We start from the raw sequence: 15363 nt of genomic DNA, 5'->3' as shown, positions 1-15363 counted from the left end.
CATTTGCTGCTGGGTTCATGTCTTATGGCAGGCCAGCGTCTGCCTTGGGTGGCGAAACACATGCAAGCATGCTTTTGCTTACGAAGGAGGCTGGCTGGGCAACTGTGTGTATCAGGCAAGGTTTGTAGAAATTGGGTCACTTTTCTTCTGTGTGCAGGATAATCTTTTTTATTTAATTTGGAGGACTTGCTGTAGGGTGTTATAAGAAAAAAAGAGTAAAAAAATGTTCCTGCATGATGCAGAGCTGCAGAAACTTGGTGTTGAAATTTGTGCCATCAGGGGGCATCAACTGAGCTCTTGTCATGTTCTAACACCATAGAAATCAGTGTTGCACTAGTTGCACTTTTAGGTGGCGTCATCCAAATTGGCAGGAACACTGACAAGAACACTGGAATGTCAGTCGACCGAATGAAGTGTCGAGAAGATTCACTGCCTTTCTATGCAAAAGTAGGCAAGCTTCTGTTGGTCCCATGGAATTTCGGCAGGGCAACCCGGTGTAGCTGTTGTAACCCTGGAACGCTCCTAGTGTAGGCCAGGAATTTCACATGACTCAGATGAATCCTCATTATGGTAATGCTGTATCTAAGAGCTGAGAGGGATGGCAGGATGCATGCATGATGGTGGAAGCCATTTTCTTTACTGATGGTGCGCTCCCGCTATGAGGGATTAGCCAAGAGTCAAATGACAATAGAGATGTTAAGTTTTTACTGACAAACAATGGATATCTTGGGACGAATCAAAGGAGATTAAAGATAATGTGATGTGCTAAGAAGTTAACAATAAAAGCACCTTGAAACAAGCAGCAAGTAGAAATTCCTCAACACATGACCAAGCATCGAGAGGAAGCTCCTGAAGAAAGAAGGTTGCGCATGCAAAACTTCAATCCATATTGTCAAGGCAGTACTTCTTAGATGCCTTACCTTAAACTAGAGAAATATCGACAAAGAAAAAAAGACCAGTCATCTCGGCATCGCCACAGAATAGGGTAGCATTCCACGCTTTGTCGTCATCTTCACTATACGAGGGCGGTCCGATAAGTACTTAGCCTCACTGCGAGAGCGCGACGCTATCGCATGAGACATATACTGACGTTGAGTACGCTCTCTTAGAGCGACACATGCAAAGGTCCAGTCGAATCGGGCTTGCGGTTTTGTTTTTGGCCGCTTGAGGAAGAGGAAGCAGGTGATTTTTCGTGTGTCCGTTAAAAAAATGGAAAAAGAGCAATAACGGTCGGTGATTCGATTCTTGTTTTTGGAAGGGAAATCGCGCAGCGAAATCAAAGAGCGACTGAATGCCGTCTACGGTGAGTCTTCTCCTTCAATGGCAACCGTCAAAAATTGGTTCAACGAGTTTAAACGTGGTCGCACGTCGGTTTTTGATGAGCCTCGCCCAGGGGCCACGCAAACGGCTACCACGGTGATGTGGCAAAAATCCACGACCTCATATTGGCAGACCGCCGACTGAAGGTGCGCGAGATAGCTGAGACAGTACGCATCTCAAAAGATCGCGTGGGTCATATCCTGCATGAAATTTTAGGCATGAGAAAGCTGTCGGCACGATGGGTGCCGCGTTTGCTCACTCCAGACAACAAGCGCGTCCGTGAGACCACTTCAGAGCAGTGTTTGAAGCTGTTTAAGCGTAATCCGAAGGAGTTCCTGCGTCATTTTGTGACCGTCGACGAAACATGGATCCACTGGTACACACCAGAGACCAAAGAACAGTCGAAACAGTGGACTGCACCCGGAGAACCTGCTCCGAAGAAGGCGAAGACTGTCGCATCGGCCGGAAAAGTGATGGCCACCATTTTCTGGGATTCTCAAGGTGTGATCTTCGTCGACTACCTTGAGAAGGGCAAAACGGTGACAGGACCCTACTACGCCGAATTACTGGGCTGATTCAACGCCGAATTGCGAAAAAAACGGCCACATTTGGTGAAGAAAAAGGTGTTCTTCCACCATGACAACGCACCAGCTCACACCTGCGCCGTCGCCACGGCCAAGTTGGTCGAACTGGGCTACAAAGTGGTGCCCCATCCGGCGTATTCTCCAGATTTGGCCCCGAGTGATTTCTTCTTGTTTCCCAACTTGAAAAAGTCACTCGCCGGACAAAAATTTGAGTCGAATGAAGAAGTTATCGCCGCCACAGAAGCCTACTTTGCAGCTCAGGAGAAAACATATTTTTCCGACAGGATAGAGTTGAGGGTATAGAGTTGAAAGGGGACTATGTTGAGAAATAAATCGACACCATTCCAAAATTTTCGTTTTTCTTTTGAAGGCTAAGTACTTATCGGACCGCCCTCGTATGTATCATCAGGTCAATAGTTCAAATTTAAATGCTTGACAGTTTTTTTTTCCCCTACTTTAATTAGCGGCAGAAAATGCTAGGTTTCTGGCAAAAAAAAATTAAAATGTGCACGTGAGTGTGTGATTAATGGCTAAATAAGTGTTGTTACATTTGAGAAGAAAGAAAATTCTGAATAAGCAAAGAAGAGAAGTGTGGGCCGTCCTGTGCTTGAGTAGTGGAAGAGAAAGAAGAGGTGTAATGGTGGGTGCCCATTGTGGTAGCATCTGAGGCAACAGCAGCAGCAGCATTTGATCTCTCGCCGACTGCCACCGGGGTCAGGTTTGGGTCAGACTTCAAGGACTGTCTTCCGGCATTATCCAGCCAGACGGCAGTTGTGAAACCAGCAACCAACATGTGAGGCTGGTTGCCTTCTCGGGCATATTGTCCTTATTTCGCTACCAAGTCGCGTTGCTCTCGATCGCTGAACTGCGTGTTATGACTGTGCCAGTCCACTTTGTTAGTTTGTTCATAGTATTTGGGCCGAATGATGGCACAGGAGACCAGCAGTTTAGAATTTTATACGTGTTTTACGTTGCTTCTGGGCATGTGGATGAGGGTTTGATTCCCAGCTCTGGCGTTTATATTCCAGTGGGGGTGAAATCCAAAAAAAAAACACTTGCGCACATTTAGGTGTACAATAAAAAAAACCAGGTGGTCTTAAATTGATCAGGTGCACTGCTTGCGCTGCTGTGGTCAGCCTTTTTTGTTTATATGTTTTGCTCGAATAACACAGCAATATGACGGCTATAACTTGTCAAGCTAGACAAAGAAATAAGAGTTATTTTTGTAGCAGAAATTGGACGAGAGCACCAATGTTTACTATGTACAGTCGAACCTCTATATAAAGAAGTTCACAATGTAATAACCTTTTTTCGTTTCCATTGAGATGCATATATTTTTTTCTCTCAATTTGACGACGAAGTAGTTTCATCATGGACCATCATGAAATGTCAGAGATATTTCAGGGGACCACAACACAAAGTGCATTTCTGTGTATGAATGTTTGTCTGTGCTGACATTGTAAAAGCCAACAAAATTGATTTTATTATTGATAATTTTTTTTTGGACTGCCTGATTATTGGGACATTTCTTGCAGCTCCATTCATGTTTGGAATATTGGTCAGAAACTGCATATACACACAATCTTAGTAGAACTTGGAGTGCAGAAGTCACGAAAAAGCTCAATTTTCTTGTGCCTTGCAACTTGGCCTTGAAAAGGGGTATGCGATATGGATGTCACTTATAAAAGTATCCAGTTCACCTCTCAAATCTGTGTTGGATGAGTTTTTTGTCTAAATCATGTTTTGTGGCTGTGGGACGATAACCTATTGCCATGCTTTTCTGCCACCTCAACAAGAGAGGTGGCGCCATCTGGCAGTGTGTTCTAAACATTGTGGCGGTACAGCGAAACAGAAGCGACGAGCACAGCTGTTCGCGACACACGGTCAGTGCGACAGACACGATTGGCACTGTACGCGGCATTAACAGCAGTTCGTTTTGAAAGAATAGAACCAGCACGACTGTCTGCCTCTCCTCTGTCTCAAGCCAGCGAAAGTTCGCTTCTAAGTCAAGTGATGGAAGCTTGATGTGGTGGGTGTGAGGATGCAAGCATGTTCACGCAGTTGCCACATAAGGGTTACAAGAAGGGCTCATTGATAGATGTGTAGAGCCTGCTACGAAAAGCTTTACACTTAACATTGGAAAAAAGAGAGAGAGAGAGAAAGAACTGCACGTGTGTGGCCTGGTTCTGACCTCGTGTCCTTTCCTCGCCCTCCAGGCAGTGTAGAGCTGGATGATCTCATGACAAGGCTCATGCAAGTGGTTGAAGTGTTCACCAGCGAGATGGCCAGCGAGAGCAAGGAAGAGGTGAGCTTTGCTCAATCTGTCTGATCTGATGACAAGGAGCGTTTGCCAAGCCACGTCATTTCTCACTCGCTTGATGTGCTACTTGATGTGTGCATTGTAAAAGGGCTCTTAAAGTGAATCTCGAGTTAGCCCCTAAGAGCATTACCATAGGTGAAATTTTGCGCAAGTAATACAGTCGAATAGTATTTATTTGACCTTTTACTTAGTCTGATCGCACGGGAATGTCCCAGTAAGAAATCATACTTTTGGGGGGTCTATGGGCCAAAAATTTGTTCAGTTAGAACAAAGAAAGGATGCTGAAAAAAAAGGATGCTGGTTCGGTTAACTCGGGACACCCCCCTCTCCTTCTAGCTCCCTCTCATGTGCACAGGGGTTAGTAAAAGCTTGAAAACAAGAACTTTGTGTGTTCAAGACCTCAAAATGTGAATATTGAGCTCTTTTGGCCGGTCGCTGACGTGTAGTTATTGTAATACTGAATTGAAGTAGTCTGTTGACTACAACAGGCATATTCAAGCAATAAAAAAAATTTGAGATCGTTCATTTTTCTGCTGTTCGGTAATTTGATCTTTTGGATAATTCTAGCAAATCTCACACTCCCACAATGGTCGAATTAAGAGGAGTTGACTGTATTTCTGCGGTCTCCAACTTACTTTCAGGGACCCACAAGGTGTAGCGACAGCGTGAATAATTGCACACACAAAGCCTGAATAGTTGGATTTGGCAAGATGAGATTTAATTATATTTTTCACTGCTCCAGCAAAGGCTCGTTAATGTATATTTTGCTCAGTCTTTCACCCAAGTGTAATAATGTCTGAAATATCTTTGTAATTGTGTGTTTCATGTTCACCTGACAAGTGAGCTCGATTCATTGCACACTGGTGTGATATAGCATTGTCTAGATTTTTTGATGCAGCCCATGTACATAGTGGCAGAAGTGCACGAATTCACTAGGGAGTTTGTGGCGGCATGCAGACTTCAATTCTGCTTTCATGGCACAAACTTGCGAACAGTTGTCAGATGCAAACTGGTGCACTGACTTGTGATAAGCCACAGCAAGCCGAGGGGATGTACTATCCCCTACTCTGTTGACAGCCAGCTGATAAAACCAGTAATGCAGTATAACAGCCAGTGTGATAGCCATCATAAAACCGCTGGATGATAAGGGTGTCTGTGCAGCTGTGTAAATTTGGCAAAGAACAAAGTGTGTGAACACTGCAGTAGTAAACAAAGAAGTGGGTAGTTAAAATTATATTGGTACATTGCGTGACTGTGATGCAAGTAAATTTTAGTGCACTAAGACTGATGAGAGTGTAACTAAAAACTTGGTTGTCTAAAACAGAAGAAGCTTTACATACCTTAAACCTCTATGCCTCCGTATAATAAGGAGTTAGGCTTAATGCGGTTGCCCTTGGCCCAGTTTGTCTGTGCATTTCATTGATTTCAGCAGTGTGTGACAGTGCCTGCTTGTTTACTCTTTCTTATAAGTTTATACATCTTGTACAAATGGTTTAAGCGAATCTTGGGAACGGATTGGTGTGGGTCAGTTCCCGGGATTTGGTGTAACAGCACAAGAGAGAAAAAACACATGAAAACAGAAGAGCTATTCTTGCATCTTTGTTCATTTCATGACCAGACATCTGCCCTTTTTTCTCTTACGTAGGATCTTTGCCATAGGTACCTCATCAATCCCCACTCCTTATGGTGTTGTCTAGATGCACAAGTGCACATTAGATTCATACTCTTTGAAGCTCCCACCCTTACCCTCCTTTCAACGCATAAAACGCTAGTCCACCACACCTCGTGACACTAATTGCACAAATTCTTTATCCTACAGACCTGGCATTTAAATTAAGCAGGGATATCAAGTTATGCTGTATTGGTAAATTAAACTCCTGAAGAAGCAGAATGGCCATGCTTATTGTTAAAAGGAGGCTTTATAACCCAGAAAAGTTTTAAACAAATAAGAGTAGTGTGGCAGTGTCGTTCTGAAATTCCCTCACTAGCTTGCCGTGATGCCATGGATTTTGACAGCGTCTGCTTTGATATATTTAATTGTTCATTGGTGAATAAGAATTGCATCACTTTCTAGAGGAATCAAAAGATTAAACCTAGCAAATTTTGATAACTTTTTCTGCGCCAAATCAGCCCAGATATGAGTGAATAACTTGATATTTGTGACATCACACCAGCACATACCAGCACCAAAAATCCAGTATGAAATTCAAAGGAAACTTGTGAAACTTCAAGGGAAACAGTATGGTCAGGCACAGCAGACACACTGGCGCATTTTCTTTTTTTTTTTCTGAATGATCACGCATGACCTGAAAAATCAGGATTTCTCTTGCTTAAGCATCCAGTTTGGATTTATGAGCTCTGGTTCGGTGTGTCGCGAAATCGCGGCAACAAATAGGAGAGGTTTGAGTCAGTACCGCCATGCAGACTTGATGACTATAGGCTGTTTCACATGGCGTGATTGTGGCGAAGAAAATCGTTCTGCCATGCACGTTGCAGAGCGATTTTCGCTGACAGCTTTCACATGCTTGCGATTTCCGTCGCAGCGACGCCTAAGGTCGACCCCTGCTCACATAGCATTCAAGCCTGCATTGTTAAATAAAAACGTAGAAAGTAGTCAAATATGAAAATTTTCTTATTAATACTTGAAAATAGAATGAGTACATAATTTTTTAACGTTTAAAAGTGTTAAGACTTTACGATCACTTAGTCTGCAGCCGCGGCGAGTGAAACACTGCACAACACCGCAAGTATGAGCGTGTGGCTAGTGTGGCATCGGTGGGGTGGTTTCGTTTAGTACACTGTAGTTTCATTGTTGCCGTATTTCATCGAAGCCGCAACTGTTCTCCTGGAGGAGTATTTGCTTCTGCAGAAGAAGAAGCTACCATTGAGTGTGCAAGCAGCTGGCACAATTTGTAGCGATGAAGAGGCTCTTGACGCCAATGATCAAGTGGGTACGTGCCGTATGTAGGAGGCGGCGTCTGCTCCCGACCTGGATAGCACACAGTGTCTCCTTTTAAACGAATTGTGTGAGTTGGAGAAAACAAAAATTGCTGATGAAGCTTCTAAGCCACGGGCGCTGGTGGGTATGCGCTGTTAAACATCATTGTAACTGGCGTGCGGCATTGCTCCACTGAGCTTCCAACACGCGGTAAAACAGGAAAGCGCCTATTTCGACGGCGCTCGCTGTTGCGTCACACGTTGCCCCGCCCACATTGCGCCGATCGCTGCGACTCAGCGACGGCGCGACCAACATGTTGGAATCTCGTCGGGGAGAGCCCGCGATGTCGCGGCTGTCAATGAGCGACGGAATTCGCTTTGTCGCTCAGCGAAAATAACGCCATGTGAAACAGCCTTAAATAGAATCGTAGGTGGTTAAAATTAATTTGGAACCCTACTTGTGTAACGTTGTGTTGCCTTGGAATGTTAGACCCGTAATCTGATTCTTATTTTTTTTTTTTTTCTCAACCACGGTGATTAGGAATCAATACACTAACTTGCTGGAGCCTGCACCAGTTACATTTGGAGCAGCCTGTGTGCTTTGGGCGTAGTCTGTACCTTGGTGCAGTGGACTCGCTGCACATATATGGTACATTCGGCTGGTTCCTACCGCACTGACTCAGACTGCAACAATGGGGAGCCCGCTCCAGACTGGAGCCGGAGAAAGCATGCCCGAGCTGAACGTACCGCCGCTCACCAAAGCAATCGGACACCAGAAAAGGAAGCGCGTCGGCACTTCTTCTGTTGTAAACGAACAGTGCACGCATGCGCCGAGGCACCCACCAACCAACACCGGTAGGGACGCGCCACGCCAACAACGGCAGTGGCAGGAGCCACGTGGCCAGAACTCCGCCAAATCTTGGTCGCGCTCCCAGGTTGAAAGCTCCCAGCCTCCGAGCACTCTGAAAGAACCAGCCGAATGTGTTCCTAGCGCTCGATTTCAACCAGCCGAATGCAGCGCGTGCCACCAGAGCACTCTAGAGCACTGAAAAACGGCCAGCCAAGTGTACCAACAATTTGCTCTTTCATGCTTGCTCTTTCAGGAAGAGCGGGAAGCTCGAGACCAGGTTCGGAGGGAGCAGGACGCAGCGTACGTGGCTTCCCTCAAGGCCGACCAGGAAAAGGTGGGTAGTGAATGCCTGCCACCTTGTTGGGTGCATTTGGTTCGTGTCGAAAATGTTGCTGCCTGTGTTCTTGCTAGGTTTTTCGATTGTCACCTTTTCGTCTTGCACTTCCCCGTCAGAGCAGATTCTAGCGAGCGGTGCTTGTACAAGTTCGCATGCATTATGCAAGTGATACCATCCTGTGCAGTTCTCGGAAGTCTACCCAGAGTGTGTCGTGATGGCATAAAATGCACGTCACACGTTTTCAATTTGTGGTTGGCAAATTACTGATACGAAAAAGCACCTCCACCAGTTGTAAAGGGGGTTTATTCGGGTCGTAGAGCGGCAGCAAAGAAACTAGTACTATACAGACAAGCTGCATGATTGTAAACAAGCAGGCGTAAACACTAAATAGAGCAGACTTGAGACTTTTCTCTGCTGTTCACTGTAGCTTCAAATAACATTCTCTATAGTGTAACTTTTGAACATGTGGCTACATTTAAATTTTACCTGCGGAGAAGATTTGCAAAAGTACACTTTTTTTTTTCTTTCCTGCGCGGATTGTGGTGCAAGTGTTGCCACATGTTGTCATGTTGTTAAGAACGAAAGACTTCCAGAAGTGCGAGTTAAAAATCTAACTCATTTATGAGGCTAACTTGTTCGCAGAAAGACAAGCAATGCTAAAATCGGATTGGTAGTGAGCACAGCCATCATTCGTCAAATCTGAACTCCGAGCCGTCTGTAATTTGACCACGTTTAACCACACCTTCCAGAGTTATTGCTAATGCTCCCGTACATTCAAAATTCACAACACTATTTGCGTTGCTTGGCACTCTGATTAGACGAGGCTCCTTTGGGGTAGGATTAGCCACGACATTCAAGAAATTTCTATTTTTATGTGTGCCTTCGTTTGTGTTCTTTGTTTGTGTTCCTTGCTTGCTGCTTGGCCTATAGTTATGCAACACCTTCCTGTTCATTCTTGAGCTAGTGTTTACACATCCTGTTGTTGGTAAAAACAAAAAAAAAAAAACACAAAGTAAGAACGAAGCATGGTGTGTTTGTGTGCCCAGGACAAGCAACGGCAGATGTTGGAGCAGGCGCAATTGGAGAAGGAGACAGAAGAAGAGCGACAGAAGGCGCTGCAGCGGGACGAAAAGCTCCACCAGGAGGAGCTGCAAAAGGTTAGCCCTGCTTCAAGTCCCTTGGTTGAGGCACCTTGAAGAAATACCGTGTATTCTTGTGTAAGGGCCGCACCATTAAATTGTGGTCTAAATAATTCAAATCCCGCGGGGATGCTATGAAAATTCAAATTATAAAAAATTGGAACTAATGAAAGTCAGAGAAATAATCACTTGGTTAAGGCGCGTATATAGTCCGATGTAGCGCAAGCGTGCGCGCACATGCTATGTCATGTCGAGAACGTCTGTAGTTGGATGCACTGCAGCAGCGAACGCACCCGACCGCAGCTAACATGCTCCGACGTGCCCGACGTCAAGATGGCTCTTGCTGCATCAGCGTGTTCTTCACGCCAACTGCGCCGACCCACAATGCATTGCATGAGGAAAAAAGTGCCCACGCCCCTTTGCCGACGGTCGCAGACAGCTGTCAAAGCTGTGCGCGGTTTGTCTTGCAACCACGGGCCACTTAGCCTCCTAGCCTCTTTCTTTTTTCTTCCCTCATGGTTCGTTGCCCTCTCATTGTTAGTGTCCCTCCCACTCCTCACGTTGCATAACCACCGCCCACCTTCGTACCTTCGTTGCCATCTCATTGCACTTTCTGTCTCTCACCGTTTTCTCTCAGCAGCACCTGCTCCTGTCACCGCACACATTCACGTATACTGCCGACAGCGTTCTTGGCGCTGTGCCTAGAGCACTGTCGGCTGCATATATCGATGCGTCCATTGCCGAGTCTCACAAAAGTGAAACTCAAAAGTAATCACCCGACAGTATGGCTCTAGTGCGTATGGAAAGCGCAAAAGCATATATAACCATCGAACCATTAGCCTGTTTCTCTGGTCCCTTGGTATCTTAATTAGTTTATACTGTACATAAACAAGCTAAAGCTCTAATAACTGCAGGCACAAGTTGTATCAGAACTTGGCTTTTCCACAAAACCCATGCCATATAAACTTTTGGCGGTGCCGTTAGGACATGCGTAACGGCCACTGGATAACAAGTTGTGGCCTGCCGCGTCAAGCGGGCTGCAGTGGGAGCGAACGTGACCGCTGCATTTGCGGCCACTTGGCTGACCCAAACGGCACTACCTGTTGAGGATGGGACGCGTCGGCTTTCACAGGCGACGGCGTTCCTAGCACGTTCCTTACACTTTTCCTACGCCGATTCCAGACAACAATCCTTGACTGTGGCGCTGCGGCGGATGACACCATTTTTGGCTGTGGCTGCCGTGCCTGTAACACTGTCAGACTGCGAGCCACATTCTCCTGTTGCATGCATGCAGGCAATGCTGGAGTCCCTAGCAGCGCTCGTTCCCGCCGAACCACCCGAGGACGGGTGTGACAATGAGCCTGTGACCCATCTACGGGTGCGGCTACCCACGGGCGAGGTGTTGACGCGGCGCTTTCTGGCCAGCTCTCCGCTCAGCCAGCTGATGCTGTACGTGGCCTCCTGTGGATACCCCGCGCAACGCTACCGCCTGCTGGCTTCGTGGCCCCGACGAGATGTGAGTACCCATTTCTGTCTCTCTCTCATGTCTCTTTCAGTGCAGGGTTCTGTGTCCCTTGAAACCCTTTAGCATTCTTTAAAGGGACCCTGAAACGATTTCAAAGATTGTGTTCAAAGATTTCAAAGATTTTTTTTTTGTTTCTTCATTCTTTTTTTTTTATAAGTTCTGGAATAGGCAAAAGGTTATATCAAATTTCACCACATTCACAAGTTAGCAACTGCTCTTGCCTAGATGCGGCGGTGCTTATTTTTTTCCACTGACGGCTACAAAGAAATTTTGAGCGTAATATAATATTACTATGTATTATTAGCTATTTAATGTGGCGATTATCAAACTGAAGTAATATACGGAATTAGCTACTTTGTAGTTTGTACATAGTGCTTCCAAATGAACTATAGCCATAGAATACCATATTTACTCGCAAAATGAACGCACCCTGAACTCGCTGTCGTGAAGTAGAAGAGACATGGTACGATTCAGCATCCGATATGGCGTCCAGTGGGTACGATTGTATTGGGCGCCCTATCGGACGCCGAATCGTACCATGCATCTGCTGCTTTTATTGCAATAGCAATCCTATGGACACTCCAGGCGCATTTCTTGCCGTCGGTGCCGACGATTGCGGCTCAACTTCCCGCATTCGAGAGAGGAAACGCACCGTATTCCGTTGCGCACATGGTGGCCAGGGTGAGAGGAAAGAGGGGGGTGGCGCAGCAACTGCGCATTGCACGGCCTCGCTCGTCTTATCTTGAAAGCGATCTCCGTAGGGGGCTGAGTCTAGGTGCAACAGCAGCTTATACCTTTGTGCGTGCTCCGTTCTCGCTGCTCAGTTTACGTTGAAGCGATACACGGCACGAAAGTCACTTCACTCATTGTTGCTGCCACGCTTGCTCACGCCAGCGTTTTGACAGTGAGTGTCCGCAGTCATCGAGCATGATGTGTTCATGTTTGCCTGGGCGCGCTGACACCATGCTTGTTAATTTACAAAGCTGGCGAATGTTTGCAAGTTTATACGGCCGATAAAACAACTGTCCTCACTTCGTATAGCTGTCTACACGTTTGCTATCACAATCGATGGTTCACTTTTTGGGCGAAACTGCGACTTTTTTAGAGGGTGGCCGCGAAAGAAAAATCGCTCAAAATTTTGACTCAGCACCCCAACTTTGCGCATATTTTTCAGGAAAAAAGTGCGTTCATTATGCGAGTAAATACGGTACTCAATTTTCGATTGTCTTCACTGTTAAATATATTACTGGAAAGATATTTTCATGTCGCCTCAGTAAATGTGAACCATGAGTTTGATTTTTTTTTTCTTTACTGTATCTATGGGTTGTTTTGCATGTATATAACATTTTTCTTTTTTTTTAACATTTGTGTTGTGTGGAGCTAGGCAAAGCTTGCATATTTTCTTTTTATGTTGTATATATATTATTCTTCAATGCATTAAATAATGTGTGCGTATGAATTTGTTTTTTGTTTTATACTTGTGTGCCACCCATTAGTTGTCATTCTTTCCATTTTTAGTATTTGGTGCTGTATTCCCACTGGAAATGTCAGGGTGTGCAGTCCTTCATCAAGCTGCATTAGTGTGGCTTTTTGTGTGTACACCTGACATTATGAAATGATGTCAAAGGAATTGAATATACGCTCACAGATAGGCGGCGAATGCTCCCGGCGGCATCAGTCTCTTTTCACTTCATGTAACGCAAGGCAGCGTACATTGCGCGAATTGCCGCCGCGCAAAGTTTGTTCTGAAATGTTACATTTTGAGGCGATCGTGAAATGATGTGTGCTGACAGAGTGGCATAGTGCGAGAACCTTTGTTTATATGATCACGTAAACTAACGCAATTTTTGCTGAAACAAATTAGAATAAATGGTGCCTGATGTCATGTCATCAATTAAAAAGTTAATTCACGAAAATTTGTTAAATGGCAGCCGTGTTGGCAACTATCATACAAATTCTGACATCCACCACTGCCACGAAGTTCCTTCACCAAAAATTATCATTTTTCTCGCAATATCATATTTGGGATAATCAAAGACGCTGAAACGTGTGGTATATCACAGCATAAAAGTGATTATAGGATCAGTATGCATTTCCAAAATTCATTCCAGAGGAATCTAGTTCACTGAGATCGTTTGTTCAGTTGAAGCACTTCGTGGCCTTAAATCCACTGTAGCCACTTATGCAACTGTCGGCAAAAGGAAAATAGGACAGATAGACGGAGACACATGTCACCTGCTGTCGGTGTGCTTGCATTTTTGTTGCATGTGAGACATGCCTACTCAATGACATTTGACGAGACCACACACTTCAGGCTTCAGATGTAATTGCATGTGTGTTTCATATGAGAGGCACACCACTCATCACTGCCACCAGGCCAGCCACTATTGTCAACTGGGTAGTTAGGCACAAGCACACATGCTCTTCAACGACTATCGGAGCTCATAACCATTTTTAGGACTTTGAAGTTCTTGGGACTATTTATTTAATATTCGTCCTGGTACCACGCAGTTCATCATATCCCTCAGTTATGCACCATGATAGCAGGGGTGGGATCCGAACCCATGCCCTTGAAAAGGATAACATCGGTGTCACACAGACCTTTTGGGGGCCTTTGAACCATTAGTCCATCGCTGCAGTGGCAAAGTAGACACTGCTACATGAGCATTTTTAATAGCTGTTAAATCAACAGCATATCAATTCAACGGAGTTGTGTGGAACTCGATTGAAATCTCAAAGGCCTTGCAGCGGTGGTTGTGGAAACTCATCAACAGCGTGTTTACGATAGTAGCGCACCGTAAGAAAGTCTTTTGAAGAAACAAGAACAAAAAATGTCGCAGTTTCGCCCGAAAGTCGAAGCATCAATTGCGATAGCACGGGGTAGGGATAGTAGTTTTATCGGCTGCATAAACTTGGACACATTCGCTTACTAACTGAATTAACAAGCGTGGTGTCAGCGCGCACAAGCAAACATGAATAGATCACAACCGATGACCGCACACAACCTGCTGTCAAAACGCTGGCGTGAGCAAGCACGCCAGCAGCAGCGAGCGAATGTTCATGCGGTCTATCGCTTCAAGGGAAACTGAGCGGTGAAAGCACAGCGTATACAATAGTCAGAGCCTTGTGGAGATCGCTTTCAAGATACGGTGCGCACGACAGCCTGCACCGGCGCAAGTGTACGCAGTTGTCAGAGTAGAAGCCGCCGCCCCGCCTCTCTCCCGCGCTGCCTTCCCGCTTTCCTCCTTTTGCGTGGGAGATTGAGTCGCCAGTTCCCCTTGCGCCTAGTTGCAAGATACGCATTTGGTGGCGCAGCACAGCGTTGCCCCCCTCCCTCCCTCCCTCCCTTCCACCTGTACGCCCACAGCCCTTCGCGCGACAAAAGAAGTCGCAGTTCGCTCTCCGTGAAAGCGCACGTCCCCCGCGCGCTTTCACTCGCACATATAGCGCTCGGCGACAATTTTATCGCCTTTGGACTTTATACGGAACCTCATGGCGACGGCGACAGTAAAAATCCGCTTGAAGTGCCCGTATAATTTTATCACAATAATAAACTCTTTCCCTTGTAAACATTTTTCCTTGTACCACCAATAAACGCCAGTCCCACAACGTGAGAAACACTGCAGCCAACAACACCAACGTTGCCAGAGTGCTGAAAGGAATACAACAGCATTCTGCACAGAATGTGTAAACAAGGCATTAGATTAATCAAATATAATACATTTTAGCATGACATCTAAGAACCTTACAGCAATTAAAATGTGCTTTTGAAGTATTTAGCGTGATTTTCATGGCTAGTCACTTTTGGGGATGGACAGTTGTTGCTTCCAAAGTGGTGCCACTTAGCACTTGGTGTCAGATTACCAAAACATTTGAACAGCCATTAAGTTTATTATGTCGCAGCGATACAACCCATTCGGCTTAGTAGAACTTGAGAATTTCTAAGGCCATTGATTTGACAGCCATTAGGCGCATCTCTTGAACCCATCACAGCCTTTGTGTAGCGACTCGCATCATTTTTTCCATGTGTCGTTCCAAAAATAGAGCTAACAGGTGATCTGACCGATCCTTGAAGAGACCAAACAGCCTTTGTAGATATTTTTTCCCAGTTTTACAGCACAAGTTCTCTTTGCCACAAGCATTTCTTTATTATTTATCTTTTGCACGCGCGAGACTGCTGGAGTTGTAAGTGGTGTGTGCTGACTGGTGCTTCTCTGCTGTGTTTGCAGCTGTCGGAGGTGGACGGCAACAAGACCTTGAAAGAGCTTCAGCTGTTCCCGAAAGAGACACTGACGCTTGAAGAACGGCCTTCTGTCAGCCTCGATTGAAATTAAACACATTATGGCACTGT

At 45.5% G+C, this 15363-nt stretch overlaps 1 protein-coding gene across 1 annotated transcript in view; it reads left to right on the top strand.

Moving 5' to 3' along the window:
- LOC119433700 (FAS-associated factor 1) overlaps nt 1–15363 on the top strand; it is a 48911-nt gene extending 33548 nt beyond the window's left edge. Inside the window, exons 14-18 of the mRNA XM_037700951.2 lie at nt 4121–4209; nt 8265–8345; nt 9395–9505; nt 10782–11003; nt 15242–15363. Of these exons, the coding sequence (XP_037556879.1) occupies nt 4121–4209; nt 8265–8345; nt 9395–9505; nt 10782–11003; nt 15242–15340 (602 nt within the window). The 3' untranslated portion in view covers nt 15341–15363. The remainder of the gene's footprint in view (nt 1–4120; nt 4210–8264; nt 8346–9394; nt 9506–10781; nt 11004–15241) is intronic.

The sequence above is a fragment of the Dermacentor silvarum genome, chromosome 11 (assembly GCF_013339745.2).
Source record: "Dermacentor silvarum isolate Dsil-2018 chromosome 11, BIME_Dsil_1.4, whole genome shotgun sequence".
NCBI lineage: Eukaryota > Metazoa > Arthropoda > Arachnida > Ixodida > Ixodidae > Dermacentor > Dermacentor silvarum.
Note: the sequence above shows the minus strand (reverse complement) of the source record. Positions and strands in the feature narration are given on the sequence as shown.